Source organism: Monodon monoceros, unplaced genomic scaffold (genome assembly GCF_005190385.1).
Source record: "Monodon monoceros isolate NGI ecotype Baffin Bay Population unplaced genomic scaffold, NGI_Narwhal_1 Super_Scaffold_22, whole genome shotgun sequence".
Lineage (NCBI taxonomy): Eukaryota > Metazoa > Chordata > Mammalia > Artiodactyla > Monodontidae > Monodon > Monodon monoceros.
The window spans coordinates 1,114,644-1,140,988 of NW_021703779.1; the positions used below are offsets into that span (position 1 = coordinate 1,114,644).

General features: G+C 40.7%; 1 protein-coding gene across 1 annotated transcript in view; it reads right to left on the reverse strand.

The window, feature by feature from the left end:
* FRMPD4 (FERM and PDZ domain containing 4) overlaps positions 1 to 26,034 on the reverse strand; it is a 538,713-nt gene extending 512,679 nt beyond the window's left edge. Inside the window, exon 1 of the mRNA XM_029239932.1 lies at positions 25,690 to 26,034. Coding sequence (XP_029095765.1) covers positions 25,690 to 25,730 — 41 coding nt within the window. The 5' untranslated portion in view covers positions 25,731 to 26,034. The remainder of the gene's footprint in view (positions 1 to 25,689) is intronic.
* Positions 26,035 to 26,345: the final 311 nt, after the last annotated feature.

Genomic DNA, 26,345 nt, shown 5'->3' on the forward strand with positions numbered 1-26,345 from the left:
CACAGGGGTATTCCAAACAGCGTGATATCCTTCTGCCTTCCTTTCAAAGAAGATAATTGTATCTTGGAGCAGTATTAGGAAAAAAAGAGAGTCATCCTCATGTAGATAAAAGGAAATAAAAGCTACAGAGGAATCATTAAAGTAGGGGTTATTTATGACTTGTGCCGATTACCAATAAGGAGGAAAGGTTGCTCTGAAAAGAATACAGAGAAACACACCTGAAACAGAAAGAAACGAGCGTATTGCTCTAGCAACAAGAGTTTCCAAATTACAGTCAAATCTTGATTACCTAGAAGCAAGTGACCTGCTTTGAGAATGATGGTGGTCAAAAACATATGCAAAAATATCCACGTATAAGAAGGTGTATATACCAACACATGCTAAAGGAGCTTCCCTAGGCAGGAAACACAAGAGAAAGAAAAGACCTGCAATAACAAACCCCAAATGATTAAGAAAACGGTAACAGGAACATACATATCGATAATTACCTTAAATGTAAATGGATTAAATGCTCCAACCAAAAGACACAGACTGGCTGAATGGATACAAAAACAACACACTTATATATGCTGTCTACAAGAGACCCACTTCAGACCTAGAGACACATACAGACCGAAAGCAAGGGGATGGAAAAAGATACTCCATGCAAATGGAAATCAAAAGAAAGCTGGAATAGCAATACTCATATCAGATAAAATAGACTTTAAAATAAAGACTATTACAAGAGACAAAGAAGGACACTATATAATGATCAAGGGATCAATCCAAGAAGAAGATAAAACAATTGTAAATATTTATGCACCCAACATAGGAGCACCTCAATACATAAGGCAAATGCTAACAGCCATAAAAGGGGAAATCGACAGTACCACAATCATAGTAGGGGACGTTAACACCGCACTTTCACCAATGGACAGATCATCCAAACTGAAAATAAATAAGGAAACACAAGCTTTAAGTGATACATTAAACAAGATGGACTTAATTGATATGTATAGAATATTCCATCCAAAACCAACAGAATTCACTTTCTTCTCAAGTGTTCATGGAACGTTCTCCAGGATAGATCATATCTTGGGTCACAAATCAAGCCTTGGTAAATTTAAGAAAATTGAAATTGTATCAAGTATCTTTTCCGACCACAGCGCTATGAGACTAGATATCAATTACAGGAAAAAAATCTGTAAAAACTACAAACACTAGGAGGCTAAACAATACACGACTAAATAACCAAGAGATCACTGAAGAAATCAAAGAGGAAATCAAAAAATACCTAGAAACAAATGACAATGAAAACACGACGACCCAAAACCTATGGGATGCAGCAAAAGTAGTTCTAAGAGGGAAGTTTACAGCAGTACAATCCTACCTCAAGAAACAAGAAACACCTCAAATAAACCACCTAACCTTACACCTAAAGCAATTAGAGAAAGAACAAAAAGAACGCATAGTAGCAGAAGGAAAGAAATCATAAAGATAAGATCAGAAATAAATGAAGAAGAAATGAAGGAAACGATAGCAAAGATCAATAAAACTAAAAGCTGGCTCTTTGAGAAGATAAACAAAATTGATAAACCATTAGCTACACTCATCAAGAAAAAAAGGGAGAAGACTCAAATCAATACATTTAGAAATGAAAAAGGGGAAGTAACAACTGATACTGCAGAAATACAAAGGATCATGAGAGATTGCTACAAGCAAGTCTATGCCAATAAAATGGACAACCTGGAAGAAATGGACAAATTCTAAGAAAAGCACACCCTCCCGAGACTGAACCAGGAAGAAATACAAAATGTAAACAGACCAATCACAAGTACTGAAATTGAGACTGTGATTAAAAATCTTCCAACAAACAAAAGCCCAGGATGAGATGGCTTCACAGGCGAATTCTATCAAACATTTAGAGAAGAGCTAACACCTATCCTTCTCAAACTCTTCCAAAATATAGCAGAGAGAGGAACACTCTCAAACTCATTCTACGAGGCCACCATCACCCTGATACCAAAACCAGACAAAGATGTCACAAAGAAAGAAAACTACAGGCCAATATCACTGATGAACATAGATGCAAAAATCCTCAACAAAATACTAGCAAGCAGAATCCAACAGCACATTAAAAGGATCATATACCATGATCAAGTGGGGTTTATCCCAGGAATGCAAGGATTCTTCAATATATGCAAATCAATCAATGTGATGCATCATATTAAGAAACTGAAGGATAAAAACCATATGATCATCTCAATAGATGCAGAGAAAGCTTTTGACAAAATTCAACACCCATTTTTGATAAAAACTCTCCAGAAAGTAGGCATAGAGGCAACTTACCTCAACATAATAAAGGCCATATATGACAAACCCACAGCCAACATCATTCTCAAAGGTGAAAAACTGAAACCATTTCCTCTAAGATCAGGAAAAAGACAAGGTTGTCCACTCTCACCACTATTATTCAACATAGTTTTGGAAGTTTTAGCCACAGCCATCAGAGATGAAAAAGAAATAAAAGGACTCCAAATCAGAAAAGAAGAAGTAAAGCTGTCACTGTTTGCACATGACATGATACTATACATAGAGAATCCTAAAGATGCTACCAGAAAACTACTAGGAGTAATCAATGAATTTGGTAAAGTAGCAGGATACAAAATTAATGCACAGAAATCTCTTGCATTCCTATACACTAATGATGAAAAGTCTGAAAGAGAAATTAAGGAAACACTCCCCTTTACCATTGCAACAAAAAGAATAAGATACCTAGGAATAAACCGACCTAAGGAGACAAAAGACCTGTATGCAGAAAACTGTAAGACACTGATGAAAGAAATTAAAGATGATACAAACAGACAGAGAGATATACAGACAAAGAGATATGGATTCGAAGAATCAACATTGTGAAAATGATGACACTACCCAAAGCAATCTACAGATTCAATGCAATCCCTATCAAACTACCACTGGCACTTTTCACAGAACTAGAACAAAAAAATTTCACAATTTTTATGGAAACACAAAAGACCCTGAATAGCCAAAGCAATCTTGAGAAAGAAAAACGGAGCTGGAGGAATCAGGCTCCCTGACTTCAGACTATACCACAAAGCTACAGTAATCAAGACAGTATGGTACTGGCACAAAAACAGAAACATAGATCAATGGAACAGGATAGAAAGCCCAGAGAGAAACCCACGCACATATGGTCACCTTATCTTTGATAAAGGAGGCAAGAATATACAATGGAGAAAGGACAGCCTCTTCAATAAGTTGTACTGGGAAAACTGGACAGCTACATGTAAAAGAATGAAATTAGAACACTCCCTAACACCATACACAAAAATAAACTCAAAATGGATTAAAGCCCTAAATGTAAGGCCAGACACTATAAAACTCTTAGAGGAAAACATAGGCAGGACACTCTGTGACATAAATCACAGCAAGATCCTTTTTGACCCACCTCCTAGAGAAATGGAAATAAAAACAAAAATGAACAAATGGGACCAAATGAAACTTAAAAGCTTTTGCACAGCAAAGGAAACCATGAACAAGATGAAAAGACAACCCTCAGAATGGGAGAAAATATTTGCAAATGAAGCAACTGACAAAGGATTAACCTCCAAAATTTACAAGCAGCTCATGCAGCTCAATATCAAAAGAAACAAACAACCCAATCAACAAATGGGCAGAAGACCTAAACAGACATTTCTCCGAAGAAGATATACAAATTGCCAAGAAGAAATGCGAATCAGAACAACAATGAGGTATTACTTCACACCGGTCAGAATGGCCATCATGAAAAAATGTACATACAATAAATGCTGGAGAGGGTGTGGAGAAAAGGGAACTCTCTTGCACTGTTGGTGGGAATGTAAATTGATGCAGCCACTTTGGAGAACAGTATGGAAGTTCCTTAAAAGACTAAAAATAGAACTACCACATGACCCAGCAATCCCACTACTGGGCATATACCCTGAGAAAACCATAATTCAAAAAGAGTCATGTACCACAATGTTCACTGTAGCTCTATTTACCATAGCCAGGACATGGAAGAAACCTAAGGGTCCATCGACAGATGAATGGATAAAGAAGATGTGGCACATATATACAATGGAATGTTACTCAGCCATAGAAAGAAAAGAAATTGAGTTATTTGCAGTGAAGTGGATGGACCTAGAGTCTATCATACAGAGTGAAGTAAGTCAGAAAGAGAAAAACAAATACGGTAGGCTAACACATATATATGGAATTAAAAAAAAAAAGAACGTTCTGAAGAACCTAGGGGCAGGACAGGAATAAAGACACAGACGTAGAGAATGGACTTCAGGACACGGGGAGGGGGAAGGGTAAGCTGGGATGAAGCGAGAGAGTGGCATGGACATACATACACTACCAAATGTAAAATAGACAGCTAGTGGGAAGCAGCCGCATAGCACAGGGAGATCAGCTCGGTGCTTTGTGATCACCTAGAGGGGTGGGATAGGGAGGGTGGGAGGGAGATGCAAAGGGAGGGGATATGGGGATATATGTATACATATAGCTGATTCACTGTGTTATAAAGCAGAAACTAACACACCATTGTAAAGCAATTATACTCCAAAAGATATTTAAAAAGAAAAAAAGAAGGTATGTACTAATCGGAACTTTATTACCAAGAAGAGAGGACACTTTGCATCTACCTGTAACTACCTGTACTATCCTGGTACAGTCAGCTCTGCAATTTCACACTCACACTCACTTTGTAAATGTGAATTTGTGTCAACGGGATTGATACGTTAGGGAACTATTTGAATACGGTGCAAATGTCCCGTTTGCTGATGCACAATTTCATCAAGGGGAAGGACGATGAATTCAGAAAACTGCATCCAGCTGAACAAAGCCACACAGGATCTACAAAATGTGCGCGAACATACCCCCCGCCAAGGTCTACCGCTCCCTCAGTTCATAGGTCCTCACCTGCTGCTGCAACCTCCCCCCTGATTTCAGATCGCCTTCCTCCACCCCTTCGCAGTAACACCCAAGCTGCAACCCTGCCTATGGCCACATCCACAGGCCAACTTCAGGGCTTTTCAAGGGGAAGTGACATAAGTACTCTAGTATTTATGTATTTCCTAACCACTTAACTTGTGTAAAACTGTGCTAGCATTTTTACGAGGTTCTTATCTTTTTTTTTTTTTTTTTTTTTTACTGTGTCACTGACAACGTTTTTTAATACTTTAAGTGCCATACTCTTCACCCATTTTCCCCAAAAGCCTGGCAGGTTCTTATTACACGACTTTGCAATCGTGCTGTAATTTCAAGAACACATGTCGCACTATAGCAGAACTGACTATATCCATCATCCACATCTTCCTCAGCCTGAGAGAGATACGTTACTACCAAATGTCTATAACAGAATATAGAGCACGGAGACACACTGTGGTGGCCCAGGGCAACTGTCGAGGGGAACTGTAGCAGTCCCTAGATCAAGATTTCTGTCACCCGTGGGATGAGGACAAAGTACTGAGAAGACAGGGAGCTCTCAGTTAAGTATGAAGGGGTAAGAACAGTGAGAATGCTCTTGCAATTTCAGAAGTGACTCTGTGGCAGAGACTGGCCAGCTGATCACCAAACCTGTTTCTCCTCTTCATGATACCCATGACACTACAATTCCCAGTGTCTCACGTGGTTAGATCAGCCTCAGAACGTGTTCTGACCTACAGATGAGAGCGGAGGGGCTACGTGTGCCTTCTTGCCTGCTCCGTCTTCCTTTCAAAATCAGCCTGCTTTATGCACACGAACATGATGTCTTGGAAGCTACATACTGAAGATCACACTGGAGATGACAGATCCACAGATGGAAGGAATTTAGGTCCCTATATCACTACTTGTGTATTAGGGAAGAACACATCTGACTCCATATTAGATCTGTTTCTTTTACTTTAACCTTTATATTCTGTTGCTTTGAGTTAAGAATGTTGCCTATAGCCTGAAATATACAAAATAGCCCATTCTCAAGGCTCTGACCTTAAAGGGTATAACACTTTTCCATTCCTATGGAGATAAAATGTTGCAGAGCGAAGAATAACATCTGTCTCGGAGGTTTACAGCAACATGGTGACCTGACCTACGTGGACAGCTGCAAGAACAAAGGATTCCAGCATCAAGAAGTTTGCCACATCCGACCATGCTGCCCCCCTCAGATGGCCTTTAAAATGCTTTCCTGAAACCCTTCAGGGAGTTGGAGGTTTTGAGGGCATGAGCCACCCGTCTCCTTGCATGGCCCTGCAATAAACCTTTCTCTGCTCCAAACTCCGACGTTTCAGTTTGCTTGGCCTCACTGTGCGTTGTGCGCAGGAACTTGCGTTCGGTAACACTTGGAGACCTTATGAGAGCAAGACATAAAGAGGACTGTGGTATTAGAGACATCACACAAGTTGGAGTTATTTTGTCACAGTAGCTTTACCTTAACTTATTAAATCCAGATAGGCTGGCCAACCTGTCCTGCTCCAGCTTAAATGTTATAGGGTTAATGCAGGAGCACTTAATGCAGAGCAGGGGTGTTTAAGAAGTGTGTGCCTTGGATGGACAACAAAGTCCTACTGCAGAGCACAGGGAACTATATTCAATGTCCTGGGATAAATCATCATGGAAAAGAATATAAAAAAGAATGTATATATATATGTAACTGAGTCACTTTGCTTCACAGCAGAAAGTAACACAACACTGTAAATCAACTATACCTCAATTTAAAAAAATAAATTAAAAAAAAAGAAGTCATGCCTTTTCTACACAACAGCTTCTCTGCTGCTTAGGGGTTAGATAATGGTGAATAAGGCCCTCTCTCCTTTCAAGGAATTTACAGTCTAGCAAGAGGAGAGAGAAACATGGTTGACCATAAAAGACAGTTACAGAGGCAGCAATTCTACTCCAAGCAATATACACAACAGAAATCTGTCCATCAGATCATCCTAAGAAGGCACAAGAATGATCAGGACAGCTCTGATCAATGTAAAAACTGGAAATTCCCCAAATAGCCATCAACAGCAGAATGGATACATCAATTGGGGGTCTTCATGTAATGGAATACTCTACAGCAAGGATACAGCAGACGACCACTGCACACGAACAGCCAGACACATTCATATGATACCGTTTATACTACGTTCAAAGACAGGCCAAATGAACTGGTGGTGATAGAGGTCAGGATAGTGACTAACTTCAGGAAAAGGACCCAAAGAGGGTCACTGGACTTCAAGTCATATCCTAGTTCTTGAACTGGGTGGTTGTTACATGCGTGTACGCAGTTTGTGAAAATTCACTGAGTATACACACTTATGATTTAATTGTACACGACTATTATGCTTCAATAAACAGTTAACAAAATCACAAGTGTTACTGATGTCAGGACAGCAGTGTGGAGAACGTACCTCAGAGACTCGAAGATTCAATGTGTCCGCAGAGTGAACTGCACTCATTTAGTCAAGTGAGAAACAAGGATTTTTTTCTGGTGGGATGTTTACAACTATTAGGAACCTCTACGTACTTCCTCATCTTGCAGCCCAGTCCGATAACCTCCGATTCAAACAGCAAATCTTTTTTAATTTACTATCTAAGTACACCCTCAAGCCTTAGGCGTCCTCAGGAGTCACATTTACACAGATACTAAAAAGAGTTCCAGCAGAATTACAGGGGAAATGGATTTCTCCGCTAATGAGAACGTCAATGTTTTTTCAATAAATCTCTCCCTATCTACCCTCCGTCCTTTTCTCCCTCCCCCTCCTCATTTTTGCCCTCTCACTCTCTATCTACACATGTGAGCACATGCGCATACATATGTACATACACAAAGGGGAGAATCTACAAGATTCTAATGCAGTCACACCTCTTGACTCACTGAGGCAAGCATTGGCTGTGGGGTTCAACAGGCTCAGGCCGTTCCCGTTGCAAAAGAAGATTCTTTGCCCATCAGGTCCTGTTGTGGAATCAATGCACGGCCATTTCCAGGGCTCACCATTTCTGTGTTGGTTGATGTGTATTACTTAAAGCCCTGTCAGGACAGAAACCATCTTAGACTAGATGAAGGAAAAACAAAATATTGGCTTGTATAAGTAAACCCACCAAGGTATACTAGCCCCTGGCATGGCCGAATTCAGAGCTCAGATGCCACCAGAGTCCTTTCTCCCAGCCTCTCACTAGATGCTGACTCAGGCTCTTGGCCAGAGGTCCTCTGGGACTGGCACGTATGGCTACAGGGAGCTCTGGGATTACATTCTTAAAGGTTGTCCCCATCGAGGAACAAAGCCCTTCCTTGCCAGCTCAATTCAAAAAAGAGTGGGCGAGAGCTCTCATTGGCTCAGCCTGGGTCACAAGGGCTGACAACCAGCAGCCGTGCCTGGATATTATGGTTGGCGTGGGGAAAGGGAAGTTCGCAAAGGAAGAGAAGTGATGTTCCAAGAAGAGGGAAGAGTCTCAGGAGGTGGAAAATCACACATCCACAGCCCTAGTATTTTTCAAACACGGATTGCAACTTATTTGGGGGAGGGGGTCGTGAAACTAATCAGTGGGCTGCAATCAGCAGAATTTAAAAATGAAAAAGGATAAAACAGAACAGAAACAGACTGTATCCAACTCAATATTACTTAGGGAAACTTTTGTTTTAATTATGTGTATGTGTGTGTGGTATATGTGTGTACTAGGTAACAATGGAAAACAAATTTCTTACAGTGGGTTTTGGTTTAAAAAAATCAGAGTAGTACAATACTCTAGGCAATCATCAAACATCAGATCTGTTTAACATGTATGCATGTACACCTACCTACTCATGGGAATACTTAGTATATATTTCATACTTATCCCCATGTCTTCATTTAATGTGATTACGGCTATAGATAATACAAAAAAAGTTTAGCTGAGGCATTTTTTTTTTTAACATCTTTTTTTTTTTTTGCGGTACGCGGGCCTCTCACTGTTGTGGCCTCTCCCCTTGCGGAGCACAGGCTCCGGACGCGCAGGCTCAGCGGCCATGGCTCACGGGCCCAGCTGCTCCCCGGCATGTGGGGTCCTCCCAGACCGGGGCACGAACCCGTGTCCCCTACATCGGCAGGCAGACTCTCAACCACTGCGCCACCAGGGAAGCCCTAACATCTTTATTGGAGTATAATTGCTTTACAATGGTGTGTTAGTTTATGCTTTATAACAAAGTGAATCAGTTATACATATACATATGTTCCCATATCTCTTCCCTCTTGCGTCTCCGTCCCTCCCTCCCACCTGAGACATTTTTATTATGAACTATTACACATTATCCAATCAATGAGAAATTAACAATGAGAAATGCACAATTGTAAAATTCTTTTTAATGACACCCAAACAAAAGTGCCTAATAAATTAATTGGTTTTATCATAAACACCAAGAAAAATTACTTTCAATTTACTTAATTGTTTATAATTATCTTTACAAACTTACTTTCAATCACACTATTAATACACTCTTCTTGGAAATAATGTGTTCATTACAGAACGGCATGAAAGAAAAGACCTTTTCAGTTTGTGTAAACTCAAATCCTGTCGTATAAGGAACACAGGGAAGCACACACCCCACTCACGGAAAACTCCGGCCCTGTGAGCTGTTCCTCATGAGGGCAACCACCGTCATCAGCCGATGAGTCAGTGGGTAATTACTAGTTATCCATGTAAGCATCCCTTTCTGGAGATCAATTTAGCAAATCCTCTCTGTTCTCCAGAGCTGGCCTAACCAACAGTCATTTCCTCTCCTTCTTTCCTCCCAGAGTCTCAGTCTTGCAGACGCATCAGATGGCTCTGTGCTGGGCTGGGGGTGGGATGGGCGTAGTGGGAGCTGAGGTCCTCTCCCACACTAGAAACTGACTCTTAATTCAGAGAAGCCACTGCTATTTTGAGTGAGACAACTCTTCATTATACAGAACTGTTTTGCTCACGTTAGGATGTTTGGTAGCCCTGGTCCCTTACTGCTATATGCCCATAGGACCCCTGCCCCTAACACTATAAACAGTTGGAACCCTCATGACCATTGCCCAACAGCTGCCCCCCCCCCCCGGTTGAGAACCACTGGTTAGAGAACCAGGGGTCAGCAAACTTTCTCTATAAAGGGCCACTTGTTAAATATTTTAAGCTTTGTGGGCCATATGGTTTCTGTTGCAACTACTCAACTCAGTCACTGTAGTACAAAAGCAGCCATGAATTATACGTAAATGAATGGGTATGGCTGTGTTCTAATAAAACTTTATTTACATAAACAGGTAGCAGACTGTATTTGGTCCACAGATCATAGTTTGCCAATGTCTGCGAGTCTAAACCAGCCACGGTGATTCCCTTCACCAGGAAGATTTAAGAAAGACATGAGACACCATGATAATTCTGGACAATGCAAGATCAAGGAACTCTGCTATGAGGTTTTGGGGAAAGTTTTCCACACTCTCAAATAAGGGAGGCATGGAAGAAACATATCCTGCTCCCTTCTCACCTTTGGCCTTTTTTTGTGTGAAGATATGATAGCTGGAGCTATTGCAGTCACTTTGCAACCACAGGAGGTACAGTCTATATGCTGAGATGGCACATGAGAAAAACAACAAAACCCAGAGCCCTGGAATCCAGTTAACAAACCCTAAAATGGCCCTACCTCTGAATTTCTTATGTGAGAGAATAAATTGGCCTCCTCTTTAAGCTATGTTAGTTGTGTTTTCTATTGCTTGCTGATGACAGCATCTTAACGAATACACTTTGAATTTGATCATAAAGCAGCAAGGGTCATATATTTCTACTGGAATATGAGTATAGTGTCCACATTGACACTTGTTAGCTACCTCCAAAATTCAAGTGTTTATTCTGGAAACAGTAGCCTTGTTGCTGTTCTCCAAGTGCAGCTCTGAATAAAAGAGAAAATACTGGAGAAGAACTACATGTAGATTTCTTCCTCAACTTCTTTTCCTTTCTTTCTCCATGCTACTAGAACCCTAATTCTGAGCATTAGGATCTCTGGGAAGGTGAGCCAGAAATGAACATCTCGTTGCCCTTTGCTAGATGTGGCCATGTGATCCATTCTAGTCAAGGAGACTCTAAGGGAAGATCCTCGGCTTCTGCAAAAGATGTTCCTCCATTATTTAAAAAAAAAAAAAAAAAAAAAAAGCCACACACGGAAAATGCTCACAGTACTCCAGCCACGCCCTGTTTCCTGACTCTGAAGCCAGTCATATGATGATGTGATGCCTGGAGCTGTGGCAACCACTTTACACCATAAGGTAATAAGCACAAAGCTGGTGAATCACAAAGAAGGACAGAGCTTGAGTCAATGGAGCCGGATCCAGGAACCACCTTCCTCTAGGAATATATTGTTTAAGCCAGAGTTAACCAAGCTTTCCTTTACTTGTAGCTAAAATATCCTAACCAATAAACTCATAATAAGAAAGCATTAAAAGGATGACATTTTTTAACCTTAAAACATAGAAGCTATTTACGTTATACATGAAGTACTAAATATAGATGTCCCTAAATAAGCTACCCATGGTGTAGTGGAGTTTTGATATCCACCTCCTAGGAAGTAGACATGGTAGGATAACCCTGTAGGGCTGGCCCAGGGGAGCCACATCCTCTTCTGTTTCTTCTTCCTCTAAGCAAGTCTACTTTTCCAGTGTGGTTTCTACACTTCCCTTCAAAGCATCCACCCATCATAGTAAAGCAACCAGTGGACAAAGGGGAAAGAGTTTATCATCCTTTTGCTTTGAATCCTTTACTACGTAGCATGTAGGGGTTATTACATCTTCTTTGTAGGAAAGAAAGCAAGCACGGCAGGAGTATATAAACATTTACAACACAATTCCTATTCAAGTTGTTTAAAATCTATTTGGGAAGAGAAAATACTGTTCACAGTAGGAACATTTATACAGAGAATCATCTGTAAGTGCAAAGTGATATTATCTAATTTCTCCTTTATGCAGAATTTCAAAAAAAGCCCGGAAAGATAAAAATATTTATATATCTAAATCTGTATCTACATATTCATTTATGATTGTCTTTCCATCAAGAGCTACTTTTAATGATATTTGATGACATAGGACAGGAGTCAGCAAACTTTCTATAGAGGGGCACCTGTTTTCAGCTTTGTGAGTCATCTGGTCTCTGTAGCAATGACTCAACTCTCCCACCATATCGAGAAAGCAGCCATAGACAACACATAATGGGTGTGGCTGTGTGCCAATAAAACTTTATTTATGGACACAAATTTGAATTTCATATAATTTTCACGTGTCGTGAAATATTATTCTTCTTTTGATTTGGGGAACCATTTAAAAATGTAAAAACCATTTTTAGCTTTATACAAACACAGGCTGCAAGGGTTGGACTTGGCCCATAGGCTGCAGTATGCCAACCCCTGATCCCTGACCTAGGACACAGGAAAAATTTAAAATGACTTCTAGGTCAACATTAAAACTGAGTTATGCCCAGTATAGTTTTATGCATGTATCTTCTTGTGTTTAGATGATCTTTTAAAAATGTTACCACATATACCTATAATGGCCAGACTCTGATTAAACATATCACTATATTCCAGAGAAATGGAAGTTTATGGAGCTATACATGACCACATCAGTACCAGAGTGACATAAACGAAAGGAGTAAACAGTAGAGAGGCACCAGGCACTTTATTGCCGCCTACGCGTGTTTCATCAACTTAGTTAAATAGCACTCTATTCTTCAGCCTGTCAACATGATCTCAACCGGAAAGCCAAATTATGAACTAATGGCATCATAATCAAATTACAGTCCTAATGGAAACATCCATCAATATATCCCCAGAACATGGTTCTCCAAAAACACCAAGTTGTCCTCTTTGGTGAACAGAAGATAGTCAGAGGATACAATTTTTAGGATTGCTGTCAAAATGTAATAAAATTTAAGGTTAAAAAACTTATACTATTCTTTGTTGGGTGGTGGGAGCCAAAAGAAAAATGTTTTTTCTGTTTATATTCCTATCAGAGAAAGACCTATCTAGATATTAAAAACTGAAGGAATCTTGCGTCAGAGTACTCAATTCTATACAAAAAAAGCAAGAGATCATTTTTATAATGATATGATTTTTCCAGTTTTATCTTAATTTGCTAACAAAAATTGCTATTAAAATTTTATGTATCTGAAATTTCTATTACACCTTGTTGATATATATCCTTAATATAGTAAACCAGCTCTTATGCTTCATTCACCGTAAACAGAGAAAACTAATTACAGGTTAAAACTGTTTGAGCCAGCAATTTAACTTTTCAGCCAGGGCAGATTTTATCACATTTTGGGAGATCATATTTACCTAATTTTTGTTCTTTTGTCTCAGTAAACTTTCTTCCCCCCCCAGCCCCCCAATCTAATAACACTTTTATTAGTTTCTTATGTATCCTTTCAGTATTTTTTAATGTAAATAAAACTGTACTGTTGTGTAATTTTCTATGTTCACTTAATAAATACTTCCTGGACATGGTTCTATACAACTGCATAGAGTGTTCCCTTCTTCTTTATTTTTTATAGCTGCATAGAGTTTCACGCTATCTTAATCTATGTTCTTATAGATGCATTTCTTAGAATTTGCTTATTCTATGGTAAAATTATGGAAGTTTAGAAATAACTTAAATTTAGAGGGAATATCACGTAATTTCCCCATTTTACAAATGTGAAGAAACAGAGATCTGACTTGCTGGAAATCTACTGAAGTTCCTACCACCATTAATCAAGGCTTCCATCCCCAAATGCCTCAAATATTCTCATTAGGTTAACTTCTATGACAAATGCTGCTTGTCAACTTTAATACCTTTGAGGAACCAGAATGCCCACAATTTTAGCATAAAATTTAAATATCATTTTAATGGCATCTCAAATTACCTTGTGACTTATGAGTTTTGAAATACTCAGTATGCTATTATTGTCATAAAAAGTATGCTCATGAAATCCAAAGACTTCACTGTAAAGATATTCGTTACATTATTATCCAAAGCAAAACACTGGAAAGGATCTAAATTTTAATTAAATAGGAAGTCATTCAGTAAACTGTGGTATATATGGCTGTTTATTTCATATTTATAAAAATATTTTAATGAAATAAGAATATAATATTTTTAAAAATTTAAGTATAGAATTGTGTATACGGGATATTAACTATGTAAAATAGATGGAAAGGTTAAAGAATATAGACAACAGTGATTATATCCTGCTGGTATAATTTCAAATATTTATATATATATATATTTTTTCCTTTATATATTCTATATTATCAAAAACTTTTTACAATAAAGTTATCTTCTATAATCAGAAAAATCATGTTAAAATCCTATTGATATTATTTGGACTCTTGGATTTATGTGGGTACCCTATCTCACTTTTTCGAAATTCAAATTTGTTAATAATATAATCCTAGGGCTCAAAAATCAAAAGAAAATAAAAATATAATGTGTGGATGGGGACATGGGAACCCACCCATGTCTCCTATCTACCCGGTCCCTCTCACCCATAATCCCCTGTAGCCCTACTTTACAGAGTTAAATACTGTTCTTAGTTTTTTGTGTATCCTTCTGGTCATTCTTATGCAAACACAGTAAATATATACATTAAATTCCCCTGCCTTTTTATACAGCTTTGTACCTTACTATTTTCACGTAACAATAAATATATGAGAGATCTTTGGATGTCACTGCATATAGAGCCAGTCCTGTTCTTTTTCTCCACAGCCATACTGCATTTCATGTTAATTTTTCAGCCAACTTCTCATCATTCAGTGTGATATTTGAAAACAGCAATATAAAAACTAACCCTAGGTCAAATATGTGCACTTCAACAAGACAATGCCTTTCCTTCAGTATAGTGACGATTCCACTTGCTAGTTCTTTATTTCCTTTTCCAAATACACTGTATGCAAGATACCCTGATCACATTTTGTTTTGTTTTTTTTAACTGAAGTATAGTTGATTTACAATGTCCTGTTAGTTTCAGGTGTACAGCACAGTGATTCAGTTATATATATATACATATATATATATATATGTATATATATATTCTTTTTCAGGTTCTTTTCCCTTATAGCTTATTACAAAACATTGACTATAGTTCCCTGTGCCATACGGTAGGTACAGTAGGTCTTTGTCATGGATTCTTTACTATCACATTTAAGTACCTAAAACTCTCATTATCAAATCTTTAAGTATGTTACAAATATTGTGTACAATTCTTTCCTAGCAGTAGAGAAACAATGTGTATAACTGGACAAGACTAGGATATTCAGGACTAGAAGAAAGGGAAAGAAAACAAATGTGCGACTGTTGAGGATCCAGGCTCAGGTGGAGGGCTGGGTCCCAACCTGCAGGGTTAGGCAGTGGTTCACTGCCAAGTGTCCAACAGGCACAATGAATGAGCATTGACATCAGATCCTAAAAATCAGGAGCAGTCCGATCTGCTGAATGAAGTACAGAAGCAGGCATATCTGTGATAATCAATACTCGACTTCATGAGGAATACAGCATGCTTTCACTCTGATTCATTCATAATTCACCAAATACTTTCTCAATATGTACTCTGAACCAAGAAGTTTAGTAAAAGCCCCCTTTGGGGCTTCCCTGGTGGCGCAGTGGTTGAGAGTCTGCCTGCCGATGCAGGGGACGCGGGTTCGTGCCCCGGTCTGGGAAGATCCCACATGCAGCGGAGCGGCTGGGCCCGTGAGCCATGGCCGCTGAGCCTGCGCGTCCGGAGCCTGTGCTCCGCAATGGGAGAGGCCCGCGTACCGCAAAAAAAAAAAAAAAAAAAAAAAAAAAAAAAAAAAGAGATACAGTGGCAAACTGGACTCAATTGTAATATCATATGTACCAGTCAACTACTGCCATGATAATGCTGCATAACAAACCTCCCCAAAACTCAGTGTCATCCAATAATAAGTACCTGTTTTCATGATCACAGGTTTTCAGAATGATGCTGTGCCATGAATCTAGCTTCTGGAACCAGCAGGCCAACCCAGGCAGTTCTTCATACAGTAACGTTATAAGCAAAAAAGAAATGCACACTGCCTCTTAAGGCCTTCTACCCAAGCTGATGCTCTGACTCCTGCCTGTGTTCTATTGGCCAAAGCAAGTCACAAGGCCAACAGCAATAGGTCAGGGAAGGACATTCCACCTCTAACAGGAGGAACTGTAATGTCACATAGAAAAGGCTTGGATTCAGGGAAGGTTTAAGAATTGGGAACAAAAGTGCAATCTACCACAGTGAATAAATGCTATGATAAAGTTAGGGCACGTGATGCCTAGCAGAGACTGGGTACACAGCTAGACTAAATTTCCTAGCCACTCTCACTTTTAGATATGCCCAGGGTCCCAATTAATGAAATGTGGGTAGAATGATGTACTTCAATTCCAGGCATGGTCCTTCAAAACCTCCCATCCAGTCTTCTCCCATTTCTCTCCCCTCATCTGTCAGCTGAACCTTGGTGGGCAGGGCGCCCTTGAATTGCATACTGAAGAGGAGAGAGCCTCCATCTTCTGGGTGCTCTGAGTGTGTGCAGCAGAGCTCCCTCAATCCATCAGGAAGCCCTATTAGGGGCTCCAAGTGATCAAGAAATAAACCACTTATTCTCAAATTGAGGGGTTAATCTGCTAAAGCAGTTAGATTATTTTAACTAACAAAAGATGCTAATCAAGCCATTTAACCCAGGATTGGGGAGTTGGAAAGGCTACATGGAACAAGCATAGATTACAAACTACAGACAAATGGTCGTTTTCTAGGTAAAACGGGGGCAAGGTAAAGATTGTTCCAGACAAAATGACGAGTATATTTAAAGGCTCAGAGGTGTGACACCATTTAGGACTCCTAAAAAAGTTCAATATAGTTAGAGGTAGGGTGTGTGTGTGTGTGTGTGTGTGTGCACCTGTGTGTTTGGGGGTTGAATAGGAAGTTAATTAAGGCTAGGGCAAAATGACAAATTTCCAAAAATAAGACACCCAAAGGAAACGGGGGCCAACCCCAAAAGGGCGGAGATAAAGACTGTGGATTTTCCCCTAGGGGCATTAAGGAGCAAGGAGATAGAGAGGATCAGATCTGCACTTTAGAAAGCTTCTAAATTCACCTCCAAGTCGTATAGTAAGTGCTAACAACAGGTAAAGACCCCAGAGTGGGCGGGCAGGGCTGGCTGGGTGCGGGGTGTCTCCCCAGGCACAACTCCCTTTCCACCTCCTAGCAAAGCAGGCAGACACCCAGGGTACGGCTCTAGCCACAAAGGGGAACTTGAGTCCTGGGCAGAGAGCTCAAGGAAGAAGAGTAAAATGCTCCTGTCAAAGGCCGAGAGCAAATACTGTAGGTCTTGTAAGCCACGTGGTCTCTGTCATTACCATTCAACTCTGCCAAAAGCAGCCACAGACAACACGGAAGCAAATGAGCATGGCTGTGTTCCAAAAGAACCTTATTTACAAAAACTGGCAGGAAATGAGTAAATGAAAATAGAAGTAAACATATCAGGTGGACTAGAGCGTGCCAACCTGTGCCCTAGGCCACAGAGGGAGGCCACAGAGGGAGGCAATGCCCTGAGCCCTGAGCCATAATGCAGGTGGACAAAACTAATCCCAGACTTCACCCTCTGTGTCCCTGAGACTGCCCCTGCCCCTGCCTTGACCCTAAGACTGGTGATGGGACTGTGATTTTCATAAGACACGAGCACTCTGCACTCCAGTTAGAGGGCCGTTGTAAAATCACCATGGTTAGATGTATGAGCCAATGTAGAACAGTCTAGAGTTGGCCAGATGGCTTCATGCTCTCCACTACAGCAATCTTCCACCAGTTAAATAATCGTGCCAGTTAAATATATAAATATACTCCTTCCTACATTCGGTGGGTGAATTTTAACATTAATTTGAAAAACTCTGGACTATTGTGTTCTTTAAGGCTCATCTTTGTGAGATAATTATCATGTCCTTATCTTCAGTTAAGCAAATCTCACACAATCTTTGAAACATATGAAAACAACCAAAATAAACATTAAAACTCTATAGCAATTTGGAATTGTAGGGAAATTGCTTTTCCTTTGCTTTTCGTTTTCAAACTTGAGATACATTTCTTTCATAAAAATAACAGTATTTTCCTATCATTCAAAAAGGACTTCCTAAAATAAAAACTTACTGACACCTATAAAAGCTCATTGTAGCATCACACTAATTTTGCTTGTTGAGCTTATAGCAGTAAAACACAGAGTTCTTAGAAGTCCAAGTTGATGACTTTTAAACCATTAATCATAGAAAACAAAAAAACTGCTTCAAATGTCAAAACAAAAATAGTTGATTCTCTGAGAGCTAGTCTAAGAGTAGGCCATTTATTTTTAACTTGTACACTCCTTTCCACTCCTGAGTTACTGACCCTGATCACTGTTCAGCTCAACAAGTTACGATAATTCATTTGTAATAAGTATTAGAATGGGTTGTACATGACTTTACTCACTTATTACTTAGTATAGAGTATTCATTGTATGCCAAATTCTGTAACCATACTTGAAAATGCATTTCTAAAACAAAAGTGCAGGAGGAAACCCTCTCATCTCTTTGCCAGGAAAAAATGGGAATGTTAACTTTGTTATCTAAAACTAAGGCTTAGGTTTCTTCAAGATACTTTTCACAGCTTACGTACATAATGACCTAAATTGTTCAGAAGCAAGGTTGCATACTTTTGATATGTCTTTGCTATAAAGAACTAAAGGCATATAAGTGATATCATACGATATTTGTCTTTCTCTTTCTGACTTACTTATTAGCTCAGTATGATAATCTCTAGGTCCATCCATGTAGGTGCAAATGGCATTATTTCAGGAGGGGGGGCCGGGGAGGGATGGATTGGGAGTTTGGGACTGGCCAATGCAAAGTATTATATATACAGTGGATAAACAACCAAGTCCTACTGTAGAGCACAGGGAACTATATTCAATATCCTGTAATAAACCATAATGGAATAGAAAAAAATTTGAAAATTACAAAAAAAGAACTAAAGGCAGCCTAGCTTTTCATTACAATGCTCTCAATCAAATCATAAGGAAGTCGGGTTAAACTCAACTGCAAATTAATACAGCCTACCTCAAGTCCTCTGTCTACAAGTAAATCCACTTATCTAGTTTTCTTTCCATGTGGAAAAAGATTAATGAAAGTCATGAACAATTAGGAGCGGGTGGCTCGAGTGTACGGTAAGGAAATACCAGGCCTTCTCCTGTGACTTATCAGCTCTCCGCGCACGTTGGTCGAGGCCATACAAGTACCGTTGCCCTTTCTTTTTCCATCCATGTCAAACTAGAAGGTGAAAGGCTTACGGAAGGCAAGTATCACTCTAACAAGTATCTCTCCAGCCCAAAGACAGTGGGTCAACTTAGTGACCAAAGAATAAGCATACAAAGTTGTCCCCAGTGCAACGAATACCACTAGGGCAATTATGTGCACTTCTGACGGTCAGTGTCCCTACAGTTAAGTAAGTAATTTGAGATCAGGAGTTTAATAAAGATAAGGGCTACATTAACGGTGAATGTACACTGGTGAATGCACGTATTTAATATGCTAAATTTAATAAGTGTTGACAAAGTTTCTCTCCTTAAAACAAACTCTAGCCAGGCTCCTCTGAGCTCTCCCTCAACTATGCCTCAACCTTGGCCTTTAAAGACCTGGACAAACAGTAACTTAGTTTCTTACAGCTCAAGGCTACATCCCTACAATGACTCCAACTCCCCTGAAAGTGCCTGTTGGAGAAAATTCAAGGCTACCAAAGAAGTGACTATTCCAGTCCACACCTGAAGATGGGGCCCCTGTCTCCCAGTCTCTGTGGGATGGCAGGAGTCTAACTTCGGTAACAGCCAGTTAACAAAGCTAGATGGGTTTCACATGGACCAGCCCCCTTCTTGCTTTTTGTAATTTTTCAGTTCCTTGCCTGTACTGAGCCCCAGCGCTCTCCCTCCCTATTCCCTCATTCTTCCTCTAAAATGCCCAGTCGCCTGTGTACAATTGGAAGTCATGTTCACACCAGCCTCTTTTCCCTATTGTAATAGTATATTACAATAGTATATTAGTATATTACTTAGTATATTACTAAGGTAATAACACTTGCCACTTTAGTATCTGGCTCTGCTGATCTTTGACACTGTGTATTTGCTTATGCTTCTGCCCACACACACGTGCTGATAATATAAAGAAGAGAAAATAGGCAAAGGCGCTGTTTCACCCAGGAGTCAGCAAACTGTTTCTGTAAAGGGCCAGATAGTAAATATTTCAGGCTTTGCCGGCTATAAGGTCTCTGGAGCACCTATTCAACTTCGCCGTTGTAGGGAATTCCCTGGTGGTCCAGTGTTTAGGACTCGGCGCTTTCACTGCCGTGACCCGGGTTCAATCGCTGGGGGAGCTAAGATCTTGCAGGCTGAGCAGCGTGGCCAAAACAAACAAACAAAAAACTGTTGTAGAGCAAATGCAGCCGTAGACAACCAGCAAATTCATGAACACAGATGGTTGTGTTCCAATAAAGCTTTACTTATGGACACTGACATTTTAATTCCATATTATTCTTATTTTGATTTTTTAAACCATTTAAAAATTTAAAAGAAATTTAAAAACCATTCCTAGTTCACAGGCTATATGAAAACACTCAGCAAGCCAGACCTGGCCCACAGGCCATAGTTTGCCAATCCATGGTTTAAGGTATTAATTTTCTTTCCTTGCTATGACTAGCTTTCAAAGTTCAAGATTATTTGATGGTAAGAGTGGTAGATTTAAGGACTGTATTTCTCAACAAACTAAAAAATGCTCCTTATTTTTCTCATTGAGCCAAATATGAAATTAGTGGGTTTAAGTCCATTCCTTAAAGATAAATTTCTAGTTCACCAATAATGGATATTCTCTCATAGTTAAACATCCATGCAAACTCCAAATGGAATAATATAGTTGAAGTCTGTGTGTGTATGTAATTATTAGAGAAATGCAAATCAAAACAACAATGAGATATCACCTCACACCCGTCAGAATGGCTGTCATCAAAAAGTCTACAAATAACAAATGTTGGCAACAATGTGGAGAAAAGGGAACCCTCATACACTGTTGGTGGGAATGTAAATTGGTGCAGCCACTATGGAAAACACTATGGAGGTTCCTTCAAAAAGTAAACATAGAACTACCATATGATCCAGCAATTCCATTGCTGGATATATATCTGCAAAAAACCCTGATAACACTAACTCAAAAAGATACATGCTCCCCAATGTTCATAGCAGCACTATTTACAATAGCCAAGATATGGAAGCGACCCAAGTGTCTATCAACAGATGAATGGACAGAGAAAGAAGATGTGGTATACATATACGATGGAATATTACTCAGCCATAAAAAAGAATGAAATTCTGCCATTTGCAGCAAAGTTCATGGACCTCGAGAATATTATGCTAAGTCAGACATAGAAAGACAAACACTGTATGATATCATTCATATGTGGAATCTAAAAAATTAAAACAAATGAATGTATAAAGCAAAACAGCAAAAGACCCACAGATATAGAAAACAAACTAGTGGTTACCAGTGGAGAGAGGGAAGGGGCGGCAGGATAGGTATAGGGGATTAAGAGATACAAACTACTATGTATAAAATAGGCAACAAAGATATATTGTATAGCACAGGGAGTTATAGCCATTATCTTGTAATAACTTTTAATGGAGTATAATCTGTAAAAATACTGAAACACGATGCTGTACACCTGAAACTAATATAACATTGTAAATCAACTATACTTCAGTAATAGAGGGAGAAAGTCAGAGAGAGAGAACGAACAGGTGTAAAGTTCATAAGCAGAAAGAGAATTTCCCGGTCATGCTTTTAAATTACAAGTAAGTTTCACCTCATCTAACGATCTATATCAAATTCTGATAGCAAGAAGGTAAATTCACTTGCCCCAAAGAGAAAGAGAGTGATGCTTGAAATGGTACATAGCCTGAACTAGACATCTTCCCCAGTACAGCTAACGACTAGACTTTCACAGCTGCAAACTAGCAACCCCCGGGAAAGTAGAGTTAAATATTCCTAAAACAGGAATCTAGTTCTGTTATGAAACTGTTCATCATTTCACCTCATGACAGCCACGAAAATCAGGAGAACTCAGAAAGGACTCAGACGATGAGCAAGTAGCATTTTTAATAAAATTCAAATCCAGAGTCTTTGGGAGTTTTTCGTTGCTAGCCTCCAGAGTCACTATTATCAGCAACATTAATGCAATTACTTGGGTAAAAAGGGAGATGGGAAAAATCTGACCTTTGCATTGCTTCTTTAACTTCCCTTTTTCCCTAGGAAATATTTAATTCTGAATAAGGTAAAGGTAAAAAGAAGTTTAGTAGTCTCTAAAAAGGTTTTACATAAAATCTGAGGAAACTATATATATATATTTTTTTCTTCCTCAAATGTATACTTGGAACAAAATTAGCACACTGTATTATTTGTCACTGCTATATACCACAAAACCCATGCAACTGTTAAGACAATGTAAAATAAAGCAGCCCCCAAATTTACCTAATACTACAAGAAATAATCTTCACGTTAATAATTTGGACCAAATTATTATCTCAAAGTGTGCCATTTTGCTTAAAGAAATCTTCATTTTTTCAATCCATGAACGCACTGCTCAGTTTAATAGCACCCCTATGAGTTTTGGGTCTCAAATTTCTTCCCTCAGGCAAAGGGGGCATAATCATATGCTTTTCTACTGAACTGCATTCTTCTATAAACATTTCAAAGAGTGCATCTGCTTTACAGATGAAACAGTCGATACAAAGAACAGTAACAATAAAAATATATGCTTGTTTTGTAATGCTCTCATCTACAAGGATGGAAAATGATATATAACTGTTACCAAGGAAACAGTGAAGTAAAATTGCATGTATCAAGCAGTTTAATAACCAGAAAATTAAAAGAACAAGGAAAAAATCATCTCCAGATAGAACCATGACACATTATGCCACCCACAATGGATGCAATCAAGGGTCACAACTCAAAAAGATGATGTAAAGGGTCCCAACCTGCCAGCTATTCCAATGCTTGGCAGTCTTTTTTTTTTTTCTTTTCTTTTTTTAAATGATGGTTATAAGATGTAACTGGATTCTTGAGGGGCAATTTGAATTCCGACTTTTCACATAATTAAAAGAGCATAGATTCTGGTAACAAGTGGTTAAATGTAGGTCCTTTGAAAAGTCAAAACATGCTGTTTATTTATTCCAGTGTGGATTAATTTTCTCTTGGAATTCTCTGTAATTACCACTTTCTTTACTCACCGGTGGGACAGCAAATATCAGACAGCAAATGCTTTCTGAATTAACATTTAGAAACTCGAGTTCAACTCGCTTAGGAACCAAAGGCAAGGCTAAGGCCTGGGATAACCGTGTGCGTTCACCTCTAAACCAGGAGAATTTTAAGCACTCAAGTAACCACGCTGATCAAAGCTAAATCCTTTAGGAAGATTATCCATTCTGAAATCAGGAAAATCCTGCAGTGTTAGCACTTTTATACTTCACCTTTGAGAAAAGAACTTGATTTCTGTAACGGTGTTTAAAACACACACACAAGACTTTATTCCTTCAAGAGCAGAAACAAGCAGCTGCAAACATGTGTTTCTGCATGCTGATGACCCTCCAAAGGTATTTCTATCGCAGCTTGGGGACAATCGTTGAGCTCACACTGAGAAACAAGAAGAATTCTTAAGGAAGGGAGATTTCTTAATCGGCACATAAGCTCAGAACATGTGCAGCTTCTCTCTTTAGAATAAACACTCTATTTGGATCACATTAAGGATAGAAAGTGAAATTCACACTCATTTACTAAATTTTAACCTCTCTTTAAAATAAGATACTAATCCCTCACAGCCTGGCTTGGGTTTGCAACAACTCAGATTTGTGAATATCATGAGGGCATCCTAGAATTGTAAAAGAGTATAAAACATCTTTTCACTGATACACAGCACTGTCTTCTCCCAAGCTCCAAAGTTTAAGGACGAAATCTAGGCTCTAGATGTTTTGTTAATCTTAACGTTTTTAGCATTTGAGGCAACCGACATCTATCTTGGTTACTTTGAACTATACTATATTGGTTGAACCTCTCTTTCCCTTGGGCAAGCTCTCTGTCCGTCCGCAACTGCTAAACTATTGTTCACAGCCGTTTCCCATCCATGGTTCATGATTTGACAGCGGTTTATAATCCAGCCATAGGCCGCAGTGTGCAGGAAGTTAATAGAAAAGAGGTGTGAAGCCACGGCCCTCAATGATATAGATGTGAAATCAAACAATTTGCCACACTACAATCATCCACCGCCCAACTTACTAGTCTTCTGATATGCAGGGCAATACCTCTTGGTGGGTGGACATACTTACCCATCAACTGTATACCTCACGTCTTCCAAGACTAAGTTACACTGGGGCCCTTTCCCTGGGAAATCTGCTTGTAACGTTAAGATACACCCATGTGAGTAGAGAAGAAAGGTGGAGATGGGCAAGAAGAACAAATAAAGACCTGTGGATGTTGGAGACAGGCCCATCTGAATGGCAACATCCAAAATGAATGTTTCTGAAATGGCCCAAATGTAATTTAGCAAAGTCAACATACATTTCTGACTTGGGCTATCTGACACTACTCACTCTTGCCTCATGCAATCAACACGTCCCACCCTAACACTAATTATTCTCTCACGACTGCAAGCAAGTCTAAAGTGTGCCCTGAAGACCTCTGCGGTCTCCCTCCTAAGGTCGGTCTCCCTCCTAAGGTCGAGGTAGTAACTGCTGTCAAGGGCTCAGGGAGAAGAAAGCCAGTGCTTCCAGGGACTTGGGCAGAGAAGATGGGGCATGTCTTCTACGACTTCTCACACCTGGCTCTTGCCACTGAATGCCACGCTGCAAGAAGCATGGACCTACTTCCTGGGGTTGCTTAAGTCTTTGGAAGCTAAGCAGGGCAGGAGACCTAGGAGGAATGCTCTGACCAGGTAAAACCTAGGCACCCAAAGAGTGGAAATGTTCCTCCTTTATCAGCACTGCCGACAAATCTGCCTGAATTGATGATTTTTCTTCCGTTTCAACAACATGGCCACTTGGAAGCAAATGTCGAAATCTCTCCAGGCTTAGAACTACATAGTCACCCAAAGAAAGGCTAAAGGTCTTTCTCTTCTGTCTCCATGACTTCAGCATCTAGGTCACTGCTGGGAACACCTGACAGGTTACCTGGGTCAACCTCCAAGCTGACTTTTTGGGGGTGTGGAGGCCCAATTTAGGGGTGGGGGCAGGGGGTCGCTTTTGGTCACTGCCGCTTGGAAAGCAGGAACCCAAGCTCTAAGCACTTCGGGCTTTCCCTAGCAAGAGCGATTACAACCATCTTCTCTTAGCCCTGAATTATACATGTGACCCCAAGCGCCACTGGGGCTTTTCCTAAGGGAAAACAAACTCGTGAATACTGCTCTGTGCGTGAGGGCGTGTGTATCTGTGTGTGTGGTCTACAGCCGTGGCTACACAAGCCCCACCAGCCAGTGAGAGAGAAGTTGAACGCGGCAGCCCCTGGCCACCTCGCTTCAGTCCTAGCTTAAGCCCAGCTGCTCTCTCCGGCTTTGGCTTCTCCCCGAGGCTCCCGAAAAATAAAGCACCAAGTTGCCCGCGGCGGGGGCCCCTGGGTGCACGTGAACCGGCGCGGCCCCTACCTCGAGAGCTTTGCAATCTTCACAAAGCTGAAGACATCCATGCAGGCAGCCGGGGACCCCGAGCGCGGCGGCTCCGTCGCCCCTTGTCACGCCAGCAGCAGCGGCAGCCTCGGCAACCGCATGGCCGGCCGGGACCTCAGCGCGCCCCGGGGCTCGAGTGGCGGCGACAGCGGGTGGCGGCGGCGGCCCCGGAGAGCCCGCACCTGGAGGCGGCGGCTGCTACCCCCCTCCGGCCGCGGGCTGCGTGTGCATCCCCGGACAGGACCATTGATGGGCGCCGGTGTCGGGAAAACTCAATGGAGAGGGGGCCGGGCCGGGGGCGAGGGGCGGGGGCGGGGAGCGCGGCCCGGGGACGGCCGGGCGCCCGGGGCAGGCGAGGCCCGGACGCTGGGCGCTGCTTCTGCTCCCCGCGTGCCGAAGAGCGCAGACTGAGCCGAGAGGCGGCGGGCGAGCCCGGCACACGCGCGCGCACCCCTCCCGGCACTGCAGCTGCCTCCCTGCCTCCTTCCCCGAGTCGAGTCCCTTCTCCTCTCCCCACCCCCAACCCGCGGGGGCGGGGGGGGGCTCTCCTGTCACCCGCTGCGTGTGCCTCCGGATCCGAAAGATCTGATCTAACCGTCTCGGACACACCGGGGCCGTGAACGCTGCCCCCTCCC